Source organism: Crocuta crocuta, unplaced genomic scaffold (genome assembly GCF_008692635.1).
Source record: "Crocuta crocuta isolate KB4526 unplaced genomic scaffold, BGI_CrCroc_1.0 scaffold246, whole genome shotgun sequence".
Taxonomy (NCBI): Eukaryota; Metazoa; Chordata; class Mammalia; order Carnivora; family Hyaenidae; genus Crocuta; species Crocuta crocuta.
In genome coordinates, this window is record NW_027531902.1 from 2,070,954 (window position 1) to 2,094,263 (window position 23,310).

Below are 23,310 nucleotides of genomic sequence, written 5' to 3' on the forward strand. Positions count from 1 at the left end.
GGCTTCCCTTTGTTTCAAAAGTAATGATGTGGGAGGGGCACCTAGGTGGCTCAGTTCGTTGAGCATCCAACTTAAGCTCAGGTCACGATCTTGTGGTTCATGAGTTCGAGCCCCGCGTCGGGCTCTGTGCCGACAGCTCAGAGTCTGGAGCCTGCTTCAGCCTGGAGACTGCTTCAAATTCTGTATCTCCCTCCCTCTCTGCCCCTCCCCCTGCTTTTCTCTCTCTAAAATAAATAAACATTTGAAAAAATTTCTTTAATTAAAAAAATTTTTTTAAAAAGCAATGATGTGGGAAACCTTTTAAGGCTGAAATTTCCTAAGGGCCCGAAAGAACCACCCAGGCCCTCCCCAGTGGGGCTAGGTAAGTGGCATTGCCCAGAGACATGATCTAAACTTGAAATAGTGGAGAAAGACAGAAACTTGCAGAGTTATTCATTGCTTTTCAGCTGTTCTCAGTTGCTTTAAACACTTCTACCCAGGAGGGTGGGAACAGAGCACAGGGACTGGGAAGCCTCCATTTTGAAGGCGTCCTTGGAAAACGGGACCCAGAAGCAGGATGACAGGATGACGCCTTTGAGCTTACTTTCTGCCTTCAAAATCCCTGCCAGACTCTGCATCCTTGGGCTCCTACAGGCTCTAGGATCTTGCCAAGCTGAAAAGGTCAGTCTCCCCACCAAACCCAAAGAGTCTGCTCAGACTCAGCAAACACCGTTAATTAAATTGTGTAAAACTTTAAAATGTTTAAAAATCAGCCTCTCGGGCATCTTTCATGACTCCCTGTCTAGCAGGCCTTTAACCTGCTTCAGTCAGAATCGGGGGAGGGAAGTGGTTGCTGGGAAGCCCCTGCTGGGGTCACAATTAGTGAGAAGCAGCTCCTGCTGGGGCTAGAATTACTCAAAGTCACACTTAAGCCACCTATTAAAAGCCCCAGTCCCAGGATGATTGTGCCATACCCAACCTCGCCCTGGNGGCGGGGGAGGGCAGGGGGCGATGGCAGGAGCCAGCCTTGCTGTATCTGGCCACACAGGCAAAATGAAAGAGTGTCTTTGCCCACCAGGGATCCCCATGAACATGGAAATGTATAAGTGAATTGAATTGGGGCTTCCCAGCCTGCTCTGGGCCACACCAGTGAGGAGAGGCTCAGAACAGTGATATGGAACACATATTATCCCTCGAGCTGGGTGACAGTGGACGGGGTCCACCTCTGGGGCCGGCCAGCAAGCTTGCACGGGGTTCTGCCCAGAGTGTCTCTGTGGGTCAGGCTGGGCTCCTGGGCTGGGACCGGACTGCTGCCCCTTTAGCTTTCACCTCACTACGCATGTGTTTGAGGTAATGACCTGAACCCTAACTCCTCCTGGCCACACTGTTGCCAATCTGCCACGGGCCCCAGGCAAGGCAGAGCCACTCTTACTGTGTTAGAGCCCCAGGCCAGCCCTCGCTCTCTCCCTGCAGGACCCCATTTCTCTGGCTGCTCCATCAGTGGGCAACACTTTCCCTCCACTTCCCCCGTGTTCTGGCACATCCTGTATCCAACACACCCCTCCCGACCCAGCCCCCTGCGGAGGAACCCATGTGATTTCAGAGCTCCCACATGACATCTGCACATCATGTAGCTTTTATGCTTGACCAAGTGCTTTCATTTATGGCATCTCAAGTGTGAAACATCATCTGACCCTCTGCAGGGCTAGCTGGAGTGCTGTCTTGCTGAGAAGGCTTGTAGTAATGCAAATGTCACACTCCCCTGCCTTTTGAGAAGCTGGACAGATCTATTAGAAGATTCCCACAGAGGGGCACCTGGGTTAAGCAGCCCACTCTTGATCTTGGCTCAGGTTATTATCCCACGGTTCATGAGTTTGAGCCTCCCGTCAGGCTCTGCACTGACAGTGAGAAGCCTGCTTGGGATTCTCTCTCTCAAAATAAATAATAAACAAACATAAAAAAAAAGAAAGAAGTAAAGAAAAAGAAGGCTCCCACAGGATCAGGACGACCCTGGAGACATTTGCCCTACTCACCTCAAATCAGGCTTATAACAAATGGACTGGGTTTAAATGGCCAACTCAGGGTCTCTGGGTTCAGGAGGGTTTGTCCAGCCTGTCACAGCTAGGGGGCCATGCCCAAAAATGATCTGCAGCACACGGGTCCGTGCAACCCTTTTTCTCCCCGATTCTTCATTCCCACGTCATCTGCAGCTGATTTTGCTGTTGTCTTGTTTTCTTTGTCATAAGCCTAGTTATGAAAAATTCTCTGAGGTTAAAAAAGCACACGATAAGAAAACCTTAGAAAAATAAATAAGTCCTTTATTCCTACTTCAAAATATACTATGTGCATCTGGAACTCTAAGAGAAAGTCGACCAGGAAACTGTTCCATCATAAAAATAAAGTAAGTTAAAAAATTATGACTGCCCCATTTCAGATCCGTCTTTAACCCAGCCGAAAGGGGCACGAGCTGCCAGCTGTCTCGATGTCAGATGCCATCCCTCTGTCAGTGACATTGGTGGGGGCTGCCTCACTGGGATTCTGTGTCTAAGAGTTCTTGGAGCGTTTTGAGGACTTGCTTTGGCTGGCCAGCGGCCAGGGCCTGCAGCCGGGAGCCCATCTGTCCCTGGAGGCTCCTGGACAGCCAGCACACCGCCGCGCGGACGTTCCCGCCATGCCCGGGCAGGACGCCGTTCCCAGTCATGTTGTTCAGGAAATACCAGAGGACCGGAAGGACCTGGCGCTCCACGGCCTGGGGCTTTTGGGGGTAAACGGAGGCCACCAGCACTGTCGGACAGAAAACAGGAGAGTCACTTAAGGCAGGCGCTCGTGCTCTCTCTCTCTCTCTCTTTTTCTCTCTCTCTCTCTCTCCCTGCCCTCTCTTGGGGCACCAGAGAGGTGCCAAAGGGCAGACAGACCAGAAGAGCCAACAAACACATGACCTAGGGCTCAGGATACTTTGAGGGGCCACAGGAAATGTTCTGATTTCTTGAAAATACAGAGAAAGGGGCACCTGGGTGGTTCAGTCGGTTAAGCGTCCGACTTCAGCTTAGGTCATGATCTCATGGCTTGTGAGTTCGAGTCTCACATCAGGCTCTGTGCTGATAGCTCAGAGCCTAGAGCCTACTTTGGATTCTGTGTCTCCCTCTCTCTCTACCTCTCCCTACTCTTGTTTTCTCTCTTTCTCAAAAAAATGAATAAACATTTAAAAAATTAAAAAAGAAAAAGAAAAAAGAAAATCCAGAGAAAATAATATGAAGATATCCAGCCCAATTTATATTCATGTCTATACCAACCAGTTGTAAAATACAACTTTTAACTTTTTTTTTTTAATGGAGGAATGAGTCTGCAAAAGCAAAAACGCTCAAGAGTCCATGACTGTCGTCATTGGTCCCTGCACACCAGGGAAGAGGAAAGAGGCAGACACGGCTGGACCACAATCCTGCCTCTGCTCTTTACTAGCTGTGTGAGCTCAAGAAAGCCACCCAACCATTCTGAGACTGTTCCCTAATCTAAGGATAATACTCCTGAGCCAAACTCTCGAGACAGTTAGAGCTTAGATAATAAATGTATGTGAGGTGCCCAAGTAGGTAGGCAGGTGATAGACAGTAGCTAGTGCTAGTCTTACTTCAATCCCCATTCCCACCTCTGTAACTTCACACAAACAAACACTTGTACCAGGGAGGAAAGCCAACGCTCTCTCAGCCGAAGCCTTCTGAACAAAGAACAGCCAGCAGGAGATAAGCCCAGTGTGGCCTCCCCAGGGTCTGGATGCCAAACCTCACATAAGGCCAGCAGTGATCCAGGAGGCCTGAACGTGCTGTGTCAACCGCCAGGCTCTCCACAGACCCTTGATTCAGTGAGGAACCCCTGAAATCTGGTTATCCCAGGCTCTCTACCTTTTTTAATCCCCAGAAAACCCAGAAGCAGGATACCCTGCCAGCAAGCCCTCTGTCACCAAGTAAATGTCGGGGTCAAAGCCACCTCAAGAGCTACCCCAAATAACTTCAGAGCCACTGCTCCAGCCATCGGCCATGGCCACACTACCTTGAGTGTATTTGTACTAACAGTGCTTTCTCTACACAATCAGCGCATCCTGCCAGTCATCCTGCCGAAGGAAGACGGCTGGTGAGGGCTCTTTACTTATGATGCCGAGAGATGCACTTTACTTATTTATGGAGCAAAGAAACTGGAAGGTTCCCTGGGCCGAGACACACCCGGGAACCTAACACTGCCTGAGTCCTGAGTCTGGGGCTCTGAGCTTTGCAGCATGACTCCATTGTTCTCACGGTACATCAACAGGCAGGACACCAGTCCATCTTACAGAGGAGGAAGCCAACACTCAGGAGTCAAGGAGCCTGCCCAAGACCATACAGCTAACAAGGGCAGAGGGCAGAAGTCAAGCCTGTGTTGACTCCAAAGCTCATGCTCTTCACCCCTCGCTGCCCCCATCCTCCTGGAGTTCCACATTTCAGAGGCTGGTGTGTTTTGCTTCATTCTTAGTGAAGCCTCTAGTTTGTCCTTCCTTCACCAGCTTAACATCATCCAACCCCCCAGGATATTTCCCACGGGGCCTCTCTGACTCCAGAGCCAGCCTCAGACAACAGGAGACCAGAGAAGACAAGCTGGCCCCCTGGACTCAGCCTGACACTCAAACCATACCATTTCCTATAGAATGTGTACATTGGCTTTTAGGCTGCACCCCACACTGTGGGACCTCCCAGGGGCTCCCTAGTGTCACAGAGCCCTCAGAAATAAAGGTGGTCCTCATTCCTGGGATGGCACTCAGTGACTCAACCCAGCCACGCTGGGGGTGAGCAGCCTCATTAAGAGAGGTGGGAGCTAGAGACAGCCTTTGAAGCTAGAGACAGGCTGAGAAGGAGACCACAGTTAACAGCAAAGCCATCGGGGCAGCTGCAAGGTGGGGGGAGGCTAGGAGGGGCGCAAGGAGGGGTGGGGTGGCCAGAGGGCACAAAAGAAAACCAGTAATCCTCATTAGCCATCCATACTGAACAAGTATGACTCAAAGTCTTCCTAAACCTCCACAGGATCTAATCTGCAAGCCAAGGAGAGAGCCATCCCAAGAACCAGGCCCAGGCAGGGCTCCCCTGTGCCCACCCAAGGGTGAGGGGTTCACCCAGCCCCGGGCCCAGCACGCTGCACTCACACCTGACTTCTGTCCCTCCCGGCAGTGAGGCCTTCATGGCCGAGCCCAGGAAGCTCACTTCTGCAGTCAGGCCCACATTCCTGGGACACAGGAGGTGGAGGTCACCTGGCTGACAGCGGGGGGGCCTCTCAAGCTGGCAGGGGCGGCTATGGCCCTTCTGGGAGTCATCATGGGGAAGAAAACCCATTAAATTTGAGCTTAAAAGGCAGCTGAAGTAATTAGCAAAAGATTTACTCCTGTTAAGCCGTGCTATTATTAGTCCACACCGAGTGTCGATTGAAATTTCCTTCTCTGTTCCTGGCTGGGCCCCACTTAACAGGAGAGCTGTGTAGAAACTCTTGCTTTTGAGGTCTCTTGGAGACAGATGGAAAATATTTACAGTTAAATGGAGAATCTAAAGCGAGGTAGCCATCCACCTCTGGGACCCATGCATCACTCACACAAGGACAGGTAAGGGTTTCGCCCAGAGAATGTTGATTTCGAGCAACAGAAAAGGGTTCCTTGGCTGTATCCAGGAGGTCTCAGTTAGGGGGCTCCTGGGCACCAACAACATGGCACTGTGGCTGCACCAGAGCCCCCAGCCCTACTGTGCTTGGAGAAGGTCTGTCACCTGGATGGAAAGTAAGGATCTGCTCCAGGGACACTGGAAGGGCTGAACCAGGGCACAGAGGCAAGGCCAAGAGCAAGATAGGGCGGTGGAGGAGCCGAATAACAACCTCAGGCAGCCAACATGTGCTGAGCACCCCCAATGTGGACTGAGGCCAGCACAGGGTGGGACATGCTCCTGAGAGGTTCCTGAAACTCAGGCAGGGGGTAGTAGGGAGAAAGGGGACACAGAGGTTGATGCCAGAACCAGGCCAGCACCACCCAGGTGGAGGAAGAAGGGTAGAGAAGGGCCCTGCAGGCCGGGAGCCACGTGTGGACAGGACAGGGCAGAGGATGGGAGATTGGCCCTGGCAAGGTGGGGGGCACACTGGTGCCCAGGGGGCAAGGCAGGGGTCACTCAGGGAGAGGCGACACAGCACGGAGGCTCTGCAGCCAGGCTCCTGGGGACAAAGCCGGGATTGCTTGCTAAGGGACCTTGGGCATGTAACCTTTCCGAGCTCCACTTTCCTTACTTCTACAAAACCAGATAATCATAGAACCCACAGCCTCCTTATGAGATTGTTAGGAGGAGTCGATGATCCAGCGCATCTAACTGGGGAAGGGGAGGGAGAGCCTGGAAGGTCACTCCAGGTAGCCTGGACACTCTCCTGAAGACAGCCCACATGACAGTTCAGGAGCACAACCTGTCTGCATTTTAGAGGTGGGGCGCTCAGAGGTCTGGAGAACAGAGCCCTTCAGCCTCCTTCCCAAGAAGGTGGGGGAGGCTTTGGGCAAGCACGAAAGATTATAAAGCCAAGTTAAATACTCTGCCCAAGACCACAATGGGCATGTGGCAAGTGGCTCTGTACGACCACAAGGCCTAGGTCCTCCCCCATGCTGCCTCCTCACGCGCCACAGGAGGTTTCAGACCTGGAATGGAATCGCTCGAGATTGTAGACTCAAAGGAGACGCTGCCTGGGAGCAAAGCTCCCCTCAGCCAAAGCTTGACGGCACCAGAGCAGATGCAGGCCGAGGCCCCAGCCCCCACATACTGCAGTCCCCGGCACCCGGCGAAGGTCAAGGGGGGCTGAAATCCCGCCTGTGCTCTGCTTCCCAGGCTGCGTGTGCCCAACAAGAGCCAACGCTGATGCGCGCGACAGTGTGGCCGCTGACCAAGCCGTGTACCTGGGAGGCAAGGTCTACCCGGAAGAGGTGGGGTTTTTAATTTTTCTGACTCACACAAAGATACCCTATGGATTAGTGGATATCCTGTTTGCAAAGAAGAAATGCATAATATATTTTTAAAAACTTTTTTAATGTTTATTTTTGAGAGAGACAGAGTAAGAGCAGGGGAGAGAGACACACACAGAATCTAAAGCAGGCTCCAGGCTCTGAGCTTCAGCACAGAGCCCAAAGCAGGTCTCGAACTCACAAGCTGTGAGATCATGACCTGAGCTGAAGTTGGACACTCAACCGACTGAGCCACCCAGGCACCCCCATAATAGTTCCTTAAAAGCTATTTTGTTTATGTACAAACCTGCCCCATTGCGGTCAAAGGCAAAGATTATCTTTGGATAATGCGGGAATTATTTATAAAAAGGAAGACTACTAAATTTTTTTTAAAGGCTGATGTGATTATTTGGGGGTCTAAGATAGTGGGTGGTTTTACATGCTGGGGGAGAAGAACAGAGATGGACTGGAAGGCTAGGGGGAGGAGCTTTGGGGACACTCACCGGACAGACGCTCTGTGACATCAAGCACTGCGCGGCCACTCAGGAAGCGCACCCGCCCAGCAAATGCTTGTAGGAGGCAAAGGTTGTCTGGAAGAGAGGGAGAGGGTCAGCGGCCGGGACGCTGTGGCCGGGTCAGTGCCGTTCAGCTCCAGGTACCTGCAACACCTACCTAGGGAAAGGGGCCCGTTGGGGGCTGAATTAAATGTTCCCAGTCGCAATGCATTGTTCAGGGAAGAACGAACGACCTGGCATAGTCACACTGGCTTCCCCAAGAGGCTTCGTTGACTCCCACAGATATGGTTCCTATTATCTGTGCTTCCTTAAAATTGAGTTTGGGGGCAAAAGAGGGTTTGCCCCCCAGTCCCGGGCAAACCAGGATGGTTGGTCACCCCAGCGGCAGCAGAAGCATCTGGCTGGCTCTAGTTGGGTCCCAGGAAGGACTGTGCAAGGATGGGGGGCATGTATTAGCTCTAATAGTTTATCTATAACCTCCCTGTGTGAGACCCAGGCCCAGATGGTATACTTGTATAGACAGCAGAGCTCGTTATCTTCCACATGCCCTAACCCACTTTTCAGGAGGTTTAGGGGAAAGAGGGATTTTTTAACCTTTTTTTTTTTAAATAATCCTCCCAGCACCCCCATGCCCAGCCCCAGCAACCAGCTCTCGCTACTACCCAGCCACGCTCATGGTGGGGGCTGAGGACTGGGCATGTCCCCATCCAGCTGATAGAGTGTTTATTAGAACAAACCGTTAATGGTGAAACCACAGGTAGCTGCGGGGATGGCGGGGAATGTTTTGAGGGTAAAGAAGCCCTCTGGCACCTTGATGGTATTTCTAAAGCCAACTCTGGCAGGATCCCACAGGTGCTGAATTTAGAAACTGCTCATTCTTCCCCATTCTGGCTGACATCTCCTGATTTCTCAAACTATTAAACTTGAAGTCCTGCATTCCTCATAAAGATGCACAGGGTGAGGAAGTAGCCCTTTACCTGAGAAAGGGGTGCTAACGTAGGAAATCCACGCCCAGCTCTCAGCAGTGTGCAACCTCGGCAATCCAGGGTAACCCCATGGGAGGGAGTGCAAACAACCAAACACGCTCTTCAAGGGTGTGGCTGTGGGCCTGCCTGCGCCTGTCACAGAGGTCTGTGTGGGTGTTACCACAGGTGCCCCCAGAGAGTAGGTGCTGGATCCCAGAGGCTGGCCTGCTCAAGGCCAGATTTCCCTTAGCAGGGGACAGAGATTAGAGAGCCACCAGGGGAAGTCTTTCCAGGCAAGCTCCACCTTCCCTGAGTCCCTTAAATACCTCAGCATCCCCCCGGGTGAGCACAGCTTCACTTTTCCCGTCAGGCAACAATTCTAGCTAAGAACTCATTCCCGCTTCCCTCGCTCCCCTCCCGAGAGCTGGAAGGGGTACAGAGGAGGAGATGTACACATGAACATCACGCACGTCCCTGTTGCCTGCAAAATCTCTATCCATAAGCAAGAGTCTTTTAAAAAATCATTTGTTCTGGGAAATAAAAGAGATGCCAACTTCTAGAACATTGCAGTTAGTGAGAAGCAGTCTCAGGGCCACTTGGTATCCAAGTCATCTGTATTGTTGTTGGTTTTTTTTCCAGGTGCTTCTATTTGTCCACCCTCATCATTAGCCATGAGCTCACCTCCAAGGACAAGGACTTCTGCCTCCTCACTCTCCCCCAACAACACTTGGTCCAGGACATTTTCTGGATACAGTCAGACCTCTCCCTCCTGGTGGCTGACATGGCCTCCCAGAGCCAGGGAGAGGTGAAGGACTCGGGGGATACTAGAAAATGCACATCCGGCACACATCTGTGACAGATAGTGCTCCCATGTGCCTGGCACACAACAGGTGCTCAATAACTGCTCCAGGACCAGAAGAAGTGTTAAAGTAGAGACATTAAACATGCCCAAACTGGTTTATAAAACCTAGAGCACCACACCCCGAGTAGCTGGCCTCTCTTCTTCTGTCTGCTTCTGTAGTGATGGCTCACTAACCAGGTCATACCCAGGTTTATTGACAGGCAGGAAAATATATGGTGAAGGGTATGAGCTCCGGGTCCAGGTCGCCTGGACTGAATCCTGGCTCTTCCACGTTTCTCTATATTAACACTGGACAAACCTCATACACTTCAGTTTATTCATCTATGAAAGGAGGATAATATCTTTCTCTTAGAGCTGCTATCATGTTATGATACTTAGGATAGTGCCGTGAGCATATAATTACTATGTAAGGATCAGCTATTGCTGCTAGTGTTACTATTATTACCTGAAAATGCTCCAAAATCCCAGCAATCTGAATGGTAGCGAGACCATTAAGAGGCTGGAATCTAACTTCCGAAACCTTAAAAAAAAATCCATGCTCTGTTAGCTGGGGCTTTTCATAGGCTCCTCCTGTTCTATGCCACAAGGAAGCCACAGCTGGCCTTGGTGTTGTCTGTACAAAAGAGCGAGCAGAGCCAAGCAGCCTAGAGAAAACAGCCACAGGCTGGCTGCCCTCCCTGCAAGAGGGCGGAGGTCTACGGGGCCTTGCACCTGTCCCATGCAGCTAAGCCCTAAGCGCACCACACCACGTCATCCTCAGGCTACTGGGGAGCCAGAGAACTGTTTTTAAAGCATACAAAGTATGGTAGCATGGACAGCAACAGCAAAGAAACTGGAGTGATACTGGACTCCCAACAATAAGCACAGGACTCCATGAACATGACGTGTCACACAGTCACCCAAGCTAGGGGCATTCATTGCAGAAAAAGTGGGAAGAAAAATGCAAGCTGTGGTCCAGCACGTGACAGACCTGTTAAAAGTGACTCCAGGGATGCCTGGATGGCTCAGTCGGTTGAGCGTCCGACTTCAGTTCAGGTCATGATCTCACAGTTCATGGGTTCGAGCCCCCACATCAGGCTCTGCGCTGACAATGCGGAGTCTGCTTGGTATTCTTTCTCTCTCTCTGTTCTCTCTGACTTGTGTTCTCTCTCTCTCTCTCAAAAGAAATAACTAAAAACTTAATAAAAAATATTTTTTTTAAAAAAGTGACTCCGAGGGGTGCCTGGGTGGCTTAGTCAGTTAAGTGTCCTANCTGTCTGTCAATAATATATAAATGTTAAAAAAATAATAAAATAAAAGCTGGATACAAATTTAAATGTGTAATATGATCATGACTCTGCACAAACATACACAGGCAAAAATAAAAATCTAAAGTGAAAAATGCCGGGGCACCTGGGTGGCTCAGTTGGTTAAGCGTTTGACTTCAGCTCAGGTCATGATCTCACAGTTTATGGGTTCGAGCCCTGCATCAGGCTTCATGCTGACAGCTCAGAGACTGGAGCCTGCTTCAGATTCTGCGTCTCCCTCTCTCTCTGCCCTTCCCCAACTCATGCTCTGTTTCACTCTGTCTCAATAATAAAATAAAACATTAAATAAATAAGTAAAAATAAATAAATAAAATGAAACATGCCAAATGTTAATAATGGTCTCTTCCAGGGGCGCCTGGGTGGCTCAGTCGATTAAGCGTCCGACTCTCGATTTCAGCTCAGGTTGGGATCTCACAAACCATGAGATTGAGCATGCTCATGTCAGACCCCGTGTCAGGCTTTGTGCTGACAGTGCAGAGCCTGCTTGGGATTCTCGCTCCCTCTCTCTCTGCCCCTCCCCCACCAAATAAACAAACATAAAAAACATTTTTTTAAAATAATTGTCTCTTCCAGAAATTGAGACTAAAGGTGAAAATTTTTTCCTTTGAAATGCTTTGTATTTTCCATTTTCTCAATAATTAATAAGTATGACTTTTACATGATGGAAAATAAACTTCATTTTTTTTTTAAATTTTTTAATATTTATTTATCCTTGAGAGAGTGAGAGAGATAGAGAATGAGCAGGGAAGGAGCAGAGAGAGAGGGGGACACAGAATCTGAAACAGGCTCCAGGCTCTAAGCCGTCAGCACAGAGCCCGACATGGGGCTCGAACCCACGAACCGTGAGATCATGACCTGAGCCGAAGTCGGATGCTCAACCAACTGAGCCACACAGGCGCCCCTCATATTTTTAAGTTAAGTAGGAAGACTACATGATAGCATGGAAAACTGGATAGTTAAATGAAAGAACAAAGTCTAAATTGTGTTTACATTACAATCTCTAGCAACGGAAAACTATACACATGTAGACAAAAAATAGAAGAGATTTTTAAGGGGTGGGTGTATTAGAGGGGCCCCATGGATGAGGTTCTAAATTCCTTTAACAATACCATGTTGGTCATATGATTATAAAAGGTAAAGAATTTAAAGTCAGAAGAGCAAGATAGCAAAAGTAGATCTGAAGCTGCCCATTTCTGAGCTTATCTGCTCTCTCCAGCACTGGCCTGCGGCTACGCTAATCAAGAGAACTCCTTTTGATGCTCAGTCCAACCAGGAGTGGGGGTGGCTGTCAGCAGCCTGATTGATGTTTTAATTAGTGAAGTTTCTTCTGAAGCTGACACAGTCACAGGACCTCGAGACAGAACCAACCAGTATGCTCCAGAGCTGCCTCTATCCTCAGAATAACCCCAGGCTTCTTCCAGCAGTGACAGAGGGCAGAAGGCAGAGAGCAAGGTGCCCACATGTCTCCTTCCTCACCACCCCCCCAAAAAGGGGATGTGGGCAGAAATCCCTACCTGCTCTGTCGACCACTGCACTACCAGCCCCATACACCTTGGGAAAACCAAGGAACTGGAAGAGATGTGGGAGCTGTTGAGTCAACGTATCACTGAATTCCAGAATCAAGAGGGATCTTAAAAGGTTGCCTAAGAAGGCCAACCTCCAAACTTGGCTGTGCCATCTGGACTTTGTGCCAGAAGACGGACTACCCTGGCTGTGTTTTTGTTTCCCTGGCCCCCGTTGAATGGGACACAAACCATAACATGCTGAGCCATTCCTTTGTGACTCTCCACATTTAAGTACTTCACAGCATTTCACTGTTCCTCTCCAGCCTGGAGCCCAGAATCCCTTAGGGTGTGGGGTGGGGTGACACCAGGCTTGCAAAAAAGCTCCCTCTGCTCAAAGGACTCCAAGCCACTTCCAGAAGGGGCCTCGGGATGCTAAGGGTCAACCAGAGCCACCAGACTCCAGCTGGGTGACATGGGAAGGAAGATTTACACCCCCTTCTCTTCTGCCACTCCTGCCCCAGTCTCTACTTCTACCGCCCAATCCCCTGGGACAGTGAGTGGGAAGTTTAATTATTTGCATCCATTTTTCCCTCTGCAGGCCAGACTCGGACCACCTCTGCCCTTTCTGGATACAGAAATCAGCTAGTTAAAAACACTTCCAAAAGCAAGGCTGCTCATTGGGCTGTGAGTCTGGCTCACGGCTCAGCCACATGGCCCCTGGAGCCACGGCTGCACCTCCTCAAAATGTCCTGGAGCCAAGACCCTGGGCCTCACCCTTTGGGCCCCCCAGGAGCATTGTGCCAGGGGATTACTGGGCTCCACCCAACTCTTCCAGGCCAACGACATTTCATTCCAACCTAACACTGACCTAAAGGTTAGAGAGGAAAATAGAGCCCCTCGTGCTTGCCTCCATTCTCCTCCCATCAGATCCTCCCACTGATGAGCCAGAGGGGATATCGTGAGCCATTTCCAAGGAGACCCCATCGCAGGAGGAAAGGACAACTATAGGCATCTTTCCTGGAAGCTGCAACCTGCTTCAAGGTGTGGTCAGATCACAAAAGCAGGCTGTCTCCAGGCCCCCTTTCCAGGGTGTCTGGCCTGAGGGGGTAGAGGAGGGCCTCAGGTAGAGAAGCCCTGAGGCTTGTGACAATGGAAGACACCAGATTCTGCAGCCCAGAGTCCCAAAGCTCCAGCATGTTCCAGGAGGATGGCCCAAGGGCAGAAAGTGGAGACAGCAGCACGTGGAGAGGAAAGGGTTACAGCTCCTCTCCACAGACAAGGGTGCTTAGCCTCTTCAAATAGCTAAAGCCTATTTTGCTTGGTGCAGGTTTTCCCAATAAATCCAGGGCCTGCAGTAATTTACCAAGAGCCTTGGTTATTGGCAACAGCAATCTCACTTACCCAGAGCAGTGCTGTGAACAAGCCGTAATTTAAAGCTGGATTTATATTGTTTGTTCTACAGCAACAAACTCAGCAAATCATAAATTCCCTTTGAGATGAAGAGAGGAAATTGACAGTATTTATGAACTCAAGAGGCAGAGAAGAGCCTGACCAGGCCTTTGATTTGTAACTGAAACTGCTTCTAGAAGCTCCAGCCAAGGACACAGCTGCTGTCCAGCCCCAGGGAGCCGGGCTCGCGAAGGGTGTGGGCACCAGGTGGGAGGGGTGCCTCTCCCATGTTTCCAGCCTCACCAGGAGGATGCTCTGTGGGGCCTGAAGGCAGGACATCGCTCTGTGCTCATCGGGACACACAGCAAGGCCAACGAAGGTGGTTCTCAAAGCATGAGCCTCCTCACATTGAGGCAAGACTGGTTTGTGAAAACTCTGGGTTCCTCGGGTCTGGAATGACTGCACTCATGTGCTACGTCATGCACACACCTGCAGTTCAGTCTGTGTCCTAGGCATACTCAATATCACCTTCTAGTCATCTATGAAAGGCATGGAGAACCTTGTGCCCAAAATCCCACCTAATGTTGGAGAACCAAGATGTGTTAGTGCGAAGCACATGGGAACTGAGGAGCTCTTGCCTTTCTTGATGTCTCTCCCACTGCTCCCTCCCCTTTTCCTTCTCATTCCACCCCAACTTCCACTCCGCCTTCACCCTCCACCCCTCTCCCCTAAATTCCTCCTGCCCTGAGCCCTGGCCCTAAACAGTCTTCCTCAAAGGCAACGAACGCTTGTCCATTCCATGCTCAAAAGCCAATGGGATCCCAGTCTGATTCCTGTACCAGACAATCAAGGTGGCCCACCTGGGTCCATGCACCCCTTGACTTTGTCCTCCCCAGCAGACTTGCTCTGCTCTCTCACCGCCATCCTGCCTGGTCCTCATGCAAGCCACACCCACTGTTACCATCTTCCTGTTACCCACTGTTACCCACTGTTTCCAGCTTCCTCCTGGCAATCCTGACCCATTTTTCCTTCCATGCCTTATTGGCTCAATCACTTCAGTCCTGAGTGACCCTGGCTGACTCATGTACTCTGAGGAGGCAAGACTAAATCATCTCCACATCTCCACACCGATCATCTAGGACACTCGGGTGGATGTGATAAGGTAAAGCCTCCCAGCCAGGTCCTGGGCTGTCCACCCCTGTCCTATGCGGCCTCTGGGGAAACATTTGGCCTGAGGGCCTCCAGTGCCTGTCAGTACTCTGCTGATTCCCACCAGGAAGGGTGAGCCCACCCTGGGGAGGGCTCAGAGAGGGAGCCCGCTGCCTATCGGAGCCAAGCAGGGCTGTGGCAGGAGGCTCACCCAGGCTCTCAATCATGGCGTCCAGCGCAGCTGCCGCCGCAGTATAAATCCCCGAGTTCTTGGAGTTGAGGTTGTCTGCAACAGCGATGATGATGGAAAGCAGCATAGGGTGTAAGCTTTCTTTGAGGAGGGGGATCATCTTGGCAAGTGACTCCAGTGCCCACTGGTTCACTTTCTTGTTGGAGTCCTGAAGCCTTGGGGTGAAAGCATCAAAGACCTATTGAGGGAACAGAAACCAAGAGCCCATGGGAACCCAGGCTGGGCAGGAGGCCCACAACCCAACCAACCACCCTTGGCAGGAATTCCTCCCACCTTCCTGGTCATCCAAACTACACCAGAACATTCTCAGTGATGAGCTCACCTCCTCAAAAGGGAAAGAGGGAAAGAACAACCATATATTAAGCCCTCATTGCGTCAAAACACGTAGAGCATCTTTTTGGGTACCCCACACTCTCACGGGATGATCTGAACCCATGAGGCATGTGTCCCCATCCTCAGTTTACCATTAAAAAAAAAAAAACAAACCTGAGGCAGAAGGAGCTTCACCAAGTTGCCCCAGATCACACCGCGAGGCTGCTGACTTCAAGCCTGTGCCCTAACTCCTCTGCTACATAGCTTAACAATCAGCAGCCTCAGTCCTGGAAGAAGCAAGCATCTGGCCCCTTTTCCAGCCTGTGAAAGGCCTGTGCTTGCTCCTAACCCACCTGTCCCACCAGCCTGGCCAAGCACATACCCTGCCCCCAAAATATCATGTGCCTGGCTAGACCAGGAGCAGCCCTCAGCCATGGCATCTTCGACCTCTACCCTCCTTCCCATAAACCTGCTAGAAGGATGAAAGATGCCCAGGACATCTCTGGGTGGTTCCACAGGGCCTGGCAAGAGGTGATGCCTTTGCCCCCCCTCCCCCAGCTACTTCCAGGCAGGACCACAGCGTTACCAAGGCAACGGGATAGCAGGTGTTTTTCAGGCTCCCTTTACCCTGAGGGGTCTGGCATGATGTCAAACCCTGTCCTAAGTTTTCCAAATTGAATCTGCACCCACAGGGGAGAGACAGGTCGGAGGGCAGGGATGGGGCAGCGCTCACCTGGACCAGGTTGGCGGTGATGAGCTCTGGCTCAGCCTGGCAGTGCTCGAGGAGCCGCCCCACGCCCTCCATCCGAGACTGGTATTCTTTGGCCTCCAGCAGCCGCGTCAGCTCCCGAAGCCGCTCCGCCACCTCCGGGCCGCCGTGCATGGAGGGCCGTAGCCCTGCCGGCCGAGGGCCGGTGGAGCTGAGCCTACGCAGAAGGAACCTCTGACCTGGGTGAGCCCCACAGGATAGACGCACCTCTTGTCCATGCCCCTCCCACAGACAAGTGGGACTGAGAGAGGAGTGTCGCCTGCAGCCTAGTCCACCCCCAGCTTTCCACCTGCTGCTTGAGGACGCTGGCCTCGGAATTCTGGAAACCCCTTTTCTTCAGGGGACAACAATCGGATTGCTGAGAGCCCCATTTTTTCATTAGAGGACAGGGCTTTCTCTTCCTGCCTTTTTTTTCTCTTTTCAGAAAACACATGAAGAACAGGGGGTGGGTATCAGAGTGAGATGTGGGAATCCACAAAAGAAAGATGGCACATTTATTGTACGAGTGAGGAAAGGTCTTGCCATGTGCCTGTATCCTGAGCCCTGGATGCCTAGGCCCTGCCCTTCTCCAGGGACTGGGGAAACGTTAAGCTGCCCTGTTCTCTTATGCAGGGAGCACATACCTATCATATCCCCTGACCCAATCCAGCCAGTATGAAAGCAGTTCCAAACAGGACTCCTATCCCCCACCCCAGCTCAGAACCCAGCTCTCTGAGCTCATGTCCTTTACCCAAGTCCCCTCTGACAGAGCCCAACATCATCCATTCTGTTATTCCATCCTACACGCCACACTGTTTGCCCACTGAGCGCCAAGAGCTGTACTGGGCACTGAGAAGAGAGAGGTGAGAGACACGCTCTTTGCCTTAAGGAGCTCACAGACCAATGGGAGACAAGTAAGTCAACCGGCTGACAGAGAACTGAAGAACAGAGGGCACAGAGTGTCAGAGAGAGCCTCAGGGAGACAGTGACAGTGATCTGAATCTTCTGGAATCTTGCAGAATAAATTGACATATTCTAGGTGCAGGTGGCTCAGCATAAGCAAAGAAAGACACCGTAGGAGAGAGAGTGGTGGGGAAGGGGGAGGTGCAGCGACCATGAGCTGCTCTGGTCTGGCTGAGACACCGTGTGTGGGAAAGGGCAGGAAGCTAACCTCAAAGAGACGGTGGGGGCTTTCTGAGCACCTGCTAAGGAGTTCAGATATGATCCCTCTGGGACACCACAGAAGTTGGAGTTTCAGGCACATCAGTGATGAGGGTTTGGTTTCTGGCTTGGTTTCTGGCTCCTCCCAGCACCCACCGTCCAGCCTCTCCACCCATTCCCTCTCATCTACCTTCCTTCCAGCTCTGCCTCTAAATTTGTCCCAGGCTGGGCACCCTGATGGCAAAAGGATGCGCTGCTCTAAGCGGGTAGAGAAACGCTGAGCTCACACAGATGGCCTGGCCAGCAGCATGTCCCTCCTGTACGAGTGGAATTACACCCACTCGGCAAGGCTGCAGGGACCAACTTCTGACAAGTGCTTCTGATCCCAGGGTATGGTCTCCCTGAGATTTGGGTGGGCGAACGCCTCCTATAAGTTCACCCATGAGTGCTGCAGACCCAACCAGGTCTCCACCATAGCCCAGATCTGCACAGCCTCCCAGAGCCAGCCCTGGCCCAGGGCAAGCAGGACATCTGTGTTGTCAGCCTTCGATGTGGAGCCCCAGACACACAAGAGCAACATACCCATCCTCGCCGGGCAGCCCGTTCTCACACAGCACCAAACTCCTTGACACCTTGCGGCCCTTGGCAGATGGAAGTCCATCACTGTCTTCTATTCCCTTGAAAAATGCACACAGAATATGAGCCAAAGGGGTAGCCCTCTGGGCAACTGCCAGCAACTCCAGGCTATACCATAATGAAAGGAACAACCCCTTCCACTTGGCAGGTCACAGCTGAGCCTTTCAGAGCCCTGGTAGTCAGAGCAGGGGTCAAGATCCCCATTTAACAGGAGATGGTGTAGGCGCCCAGAGGCTTAAGGGACACAGGCAGAGAGGAGCAGAACCAGGTCCAAGCACAGAGGAAGGAAATCACATTTATCTCACGTGGCAGGAGTTGGGGGTGAGATGGAAGCCTCTGGAATGCACATTCCCCTGACCGTCTCAGCTCTGATCTCCACCCCAACCTGCTCATGCCACCGACTCACCCGCTGCTTAATGGCAGCCATGACCTTCCGCAGGTCATGGGATGGGAGGCTCTGCTTCAGAAATGCGTCAAACTTCGTGTTCGACATCAAGATATTCACCATCTTCCGGCCATAAAACCTGCCACAGGAGAAAGAAAGGGATGAAGAAATAGTCATAGAAATGCATCAGAAATCTGCGTTACAGATTTATATAAGTTTTCTAATTGTAGTAACAGAGTTTTTAATACTTGTGCTAATTAAGACAGTTAAAAACTAGATTCAACAAAAAACAAACATCACCCAAAGCCCCATTACCAAGAGAAAACTATTAAATTTTTACATATTTCCTTATAGTTTTTTTGATGCATATACATTTTCGTTGCTATCAGAATGTATGTACAACTTGCCTCAGGCTTTTTTAATCATCTTCCCATGTCATCTTTTTTAGTGCATTCATAATATTCCATTGGATGACTATACTGAAACGTACTTAACTTCTTCTAATAAGGGGCATCTAGAAGTCTGAGGAAGGGTGCAGTGGGGCAGTATGGGAGGAAGTGGTCAGCTCTACCTGGTGAACAGTGGTGGGTGGGGGAGGGAATCAAGAAAGACTTCACAGAAGAGGTGATCCTTAGATTGGGACACAAAGATGAGTAGGAGTTCACAAGTGAGATGGGTTAGGGAGTAAGAGGGCAGTTGTGGGGCGTCATTCCAGGATCCGTTATATCATGTCAGCAGCCATGGGGTTGGAAAACAGTGGGCAGGACCTGGATACAGAATAGAATATAGAGAAGGTACGACCCAGTTTCTGGAAACGTGACAGAGATGGGCTTTCACCTGCAGACAGTGGGAAGCTGAGGAAGAACTAGAACTGCACTGAAGTCAGAATGTCTCTGGGAGCAGTGTGGAGGATGCATCTCTGTCAACAAGGCAGGGGTTGAGGGGGCAGGAGACATGCTAAGAGGCCACCATAACAGTCCAGACAAGAGACGATGAAGGCCTGAAATTAGGCAGTGGAGCAGGAGTAAGAAGGGGTGGTCAGATTCAGGACCTGCCGAGAAAGTTGAAACTTCCGGGTGTTGGGGGTGTGGGAGCTGACTGGAGGTGGAGCATGAAGCATCTTCCGTTCTCATATTTCACTCAACCTAAAACTCTACTATTGTAAAATGCACCATTGACTTATTTTCCACTAAGGAAAAACAGAAACAGAAAACACTGGCAATTTCCACTGCCTTCTATGATACTGCCCCATGTGGGAAGACAACTCTTCTCTGTATTATCTCAGAAATGCAGTTCACGTTCCTTTTAGGTAGTGCCCTTCCCTCCTTAAGTTGGGTAAACTACTTGGTGGTGACCTCGTAAGAAAATGTGGAATTTTGGTCATTCCTTCCATGATGACTGTTTGTATTAATACCTAATTTATGTTCCATCTCTCTATTTCCATGCCTTTTCTCATACACTATAACTTTTCATTTCAATGCCAAATAATAGTATAATATTTCTAAGACATTTTAGAGAGCAATTAAACTCAACAAGTCCCCACAGAGCATCCACAGTACTTCTTAAAATAAATATAAAAGGCTAACAAGCAGACAAAGGCTCATAGTTTACTTCCTACAATGCAAACTGTAACTCAAGGGTTTATGCTATGAGCAATAATGACCAAGTTTGCAAATGCACAGATGGTAAAACCCAGATCAAAATTGCTGCCTGGCCAACAACGGTGAGATGCCTCTGATTGTAAGATATTAAAACGGGGGTGGGGGGGTATTGTGTGTCTTAGAATCAATAAAGTAGGAAAACATAGGAAGGTCTCCATTTTGCATCATCGATATGACTCAGTAAATAATAGCGACTTTTAAGAATAGAATGGTTACAAACAGAGAGGGAGGGAGCCAAACCATAAGAAACTCTTAAATACAGAGAACTAAGGGTTGATGGGGGAGGGGAGGAAAATGGGTGATGGGCATTGAGGAGGGCACTTGTAGGGATGGGCACTGGGTCTTGTATATAAGCGATGAATCACAGGAATCTACCCCAAAACCAAGAACATACTGTATGATAGCCAATTTGACAATAAATTATAGTTAAAAAAAAAAAAAAAAAACACAATAGAGGGAACACAGCCAGAGAAACAGGCTTGGGGAGAAGGCAGTGGGTTCACTGAGGGACACTCTGCCCCAAAGATAACAGTGGGACATCTGGCAATGAGTCTTCTGGAAGCATTAGAGGTAAAGCAGTGATGCTCAGAGAAGGGAGACCCTAGGAAGCATCAGAGTGATGCTCAGCTACGGAAGTGGTGACAGTGCTCAGGAGAGTTGTAAGACGGGGACAAGAGCAAAAACACGGCTGTGGCAGGCAGGCAGAGAGGGGGCCACATAGGGAGAGAGGAACCAGGGCGTGCAGGGCCACTGGGAGGCATAGGTGCCACGAAGGAAAGGGGAGTGTAGTCACCTCCTGCAATGGAAGAGAGGTCAGAAAGGAGAGGGGCTGGAGAGAGATTAGATCTTGATTTGCACCCCCTACCAACAATCAAACACAAATCAGCCAAAACCCTCTGGTTCCCCACCAACATTCCTCATTTCAGTAACTGGCACGATCACTTACCCAGCTGCTCAGCTTAAAAACCCAAGCAGCATCTTTGACTTCTCTTTGAAAGCCTCACCACCCACATCCTGTTGGCCCTTCCTTCAAAAGACACCCGGATCCAGCCCTGCCCACCCTCTGCTGGCCTCCAGCACCCCCTGTCAGGGACTGGGGAGCAGCCCTCTGTCCGGTGCCCTTCGCCCATCCTGCCCCCTCTCTCCTGTCAATCCTCCAATGAGCAACCAGAGAGATTATTTTTAAAAACAAGAAGCGCAGTGAGCCTATAAAGAAACAAACTCAGTAATCAGGGAGGGGAAGCACTGTGACACAATAATGAGCTGTTATTTTTACCCATTAGACCAATGAAAATTAGAAATCCAGATATTGCAGGGTCGCAACNGGGCACCCCGCTGTATCAGGGGGACACGTGCCCCTGACCACAGTCCTGCCCCCAGGGCACATTCCCAGCAGCTCTCTGCTCCATCAGGGAGCTTATGTGCGGATGTGACAAGGGCCCTGTCACAGGGGCGAGGGCGCACCCGCACCCTGCTGGTATGAAGACACCAACTGGTGCTCGCCATGGAACCCAGCTGCGGAGCAGTCCCCGAGCTGGCATGGTCTCCAGACCTGGTGACAATGTCCCGGGAACTGAGGAGTGTGATTAACTGGGCCCTACCCTAGCTCTAGACAGCGAATCAGGCTCTGTCACTCTTCTGTTTAACGCCAGTGAAGTATCTCCTCAGACTCCTACCAAAAATCCTCCGGTGGCTTCCCGTCACACACCAGCCCAAATCCCAACTCCTGACTACGGCCCATGGGGCGCTGCCGGGCCTGTCCCTGTCCCATCTGCCTCATGGCCTGCCCACCGCCTCCCGCTCACCGGACACCCTGCTGCCCAGTCTTCCTCTTCCTCAGACACCGGGCCTCTGTACTGTTTCCTTTGGCTGTGACACTCGCACCCCAGACGCCCAAACACCTGGCTCCTGCTAGCCCATCTGCTCTCAACTCAAATGTCACCCTTCAGAAAGATCTCCCCAGACTTTCAGTCAAAGCAGCCGCCACCCCATCCTCCATTACATCTTGGTGTTTTTCTCTCTGTATCCCTTATCCGTATCTGCAAGGATCATAATAATTTCTTTGTTTATTATCTGCCTAGCAGACTAGGGGTGAGCTCCAGGACAGCAGAGGCCTGTTATTTCTTATTCACTGCCCTATCCCTAATAATGAAGGGTGATCTCTTCACTATCCTTGAAGGGAATGAAGGAGTGGTCTTCCAGAGGGGGGCGCTGGGGTGGGCCAGGATGGGGAGGAAGGGCAGCAGAAGGGAGGGAGAACCAGAGGCAGAGATGGGGAGTGTGGGCCCCTCCTACAGGCCTGGTTATGCCTGTGCACAGAGACTGACAGCAGCCCTGAGGAAAACACACAGCTTTGGTCTGGGCTGTTGCTCCCTTGACCCCAGGGAAGTCGAGATGTGGGCCAGGGCCCTCAGTGTTGGCTGGTTGCCTTGTCTGCCCTGGGGTGGCCAGGTAAGCAGCCCCCAGGCCCCTGCCCCTGCATCACCTGGTGTCCTGGTTGGAGTCTTGGGCCAGCCTCACCAGGTTGTGCACCAGCATATCTGTGCTGTCCCTGGTGCCCGAGAGAAGCTTCTCGGCGCCTATCTGCTCCAGGACGGCTGAGAGGTGTTCGGCAGTGCATTTCCGGACTAAGGGGTTTCGGTGGCTGAAAGGAAATAAAATGGGTCAAGGGTTCAGACAAGGAATGGCGTGTGGGGTCCCCAGAGTGCCACGCATGGGTCTATACTTGTGCATCCATGCTTCATGCCAGCATGGGCTCTGAAATCGGTCTCAGATGGGCTACAGGGACTCTTCAAGGAAAGAGCAGCCACGTCCTGATCACAGAACCCAGGATGACAATGGCAATGACAGGAGAAGCAACCTGAGGACACCTGACCCTGGTTCCCGCAACAATGATTGGGCGGCTCAGTCTGTAGTTAGTGCATGCTCTGTAGTTAGCACCCTGCTAAACACCTTCCATCTATTATCGGTTTAACTCCATAAGCCATGGTTATCATCATTTTACCAGTGAGGAAGCTGAGGCTAAGGGAAGAATCCAGAAAAAAAGTACAATTAATTGCTCCCAAGTTAATAACAGCCCCAGTGAGCACTCAATAAATGTTCTAGTAAAAGCAGGCACTGTTCTAAGTGCTCTTTCATGAATCAGTTCATTCACTCCTCACAATGTTATGAGGAATACACCATTATTATCCCCGGGTTACAGATGAGGAAACCAAGGCACAGAGAAGCTAAGTAACATTCTAGGATGTGAACCCAGGCAACCATCTGCGGTCTGTCCGGCTCTATCTGCAAAGCCTCCTGCAGGAGCATGGTGACTGGCTCTGGGGTTGACAGAAAGGCTTTGGGAAATGGTTTTGGTTTTGCTTTGGTTTGGGTTCCGTAAGGTGAAAGCAAATCTGGCTGCAGAAAGGCTCTGATGGTAGAGAGTACCTTCCTCCGCCCCAGGAAAAGACCAAAAGGCGTGAGCTAAAGTCACATTTTGTGCCTTGCTCTCCCTGCAGCCGGATT

The 23,310-nt window shown here is 50.9% G+C and overlaps 1 protein-coding gene across 3 annotated transcripts in view; it reads right to left on the minus strand.

Annotated features, from left to right (window-relative positions):
• Positions 1-2,298: 2,298 nt before the first annotated feature.
• TOGARAM2 (TOG array regulator of axonemal microtubules 2) overlaps positions 2,299-23,310 on the minus strand; it is a 39,890-nt gene continuing 18,878 nt past the window's right edge. For all 3 annotated transcript variants that reach the window (XM_077774112.1, XM_077774111.1, XM_077774110.1), the window contains 7 exons: positions 22,289-22,447; positions 18,164-18,281; positions 17,704-17,798; positions 15,946-16,138; positions 14,862-15,078; positions 7,462-7,548; positions 2,299-2,763 (listed from right to left, as the gene is read on the minus strand). In XM_077774112.1, coding sequence (XP_077630238.1) covers positions 2,507-2,763; positions 7,462-7,548; positions 14,862-15,078; positions 15,946-16,138; positions 17,704-17,798; positions 18,164-18,281; positions 22,289-22,447 — 1,126 coding nt within the window. In that variant the 3' untranslated portion in view covers positions 2,299-2,506. The remainder of the gene's footprint in view (positions 2,764-7,461; positions 7,549-14,861; positions 15,079-15,945; positions 16,139-17,703; positions 17,799-18,163; positions 18,282-22,288; positions 22,448-23,310) is intronic.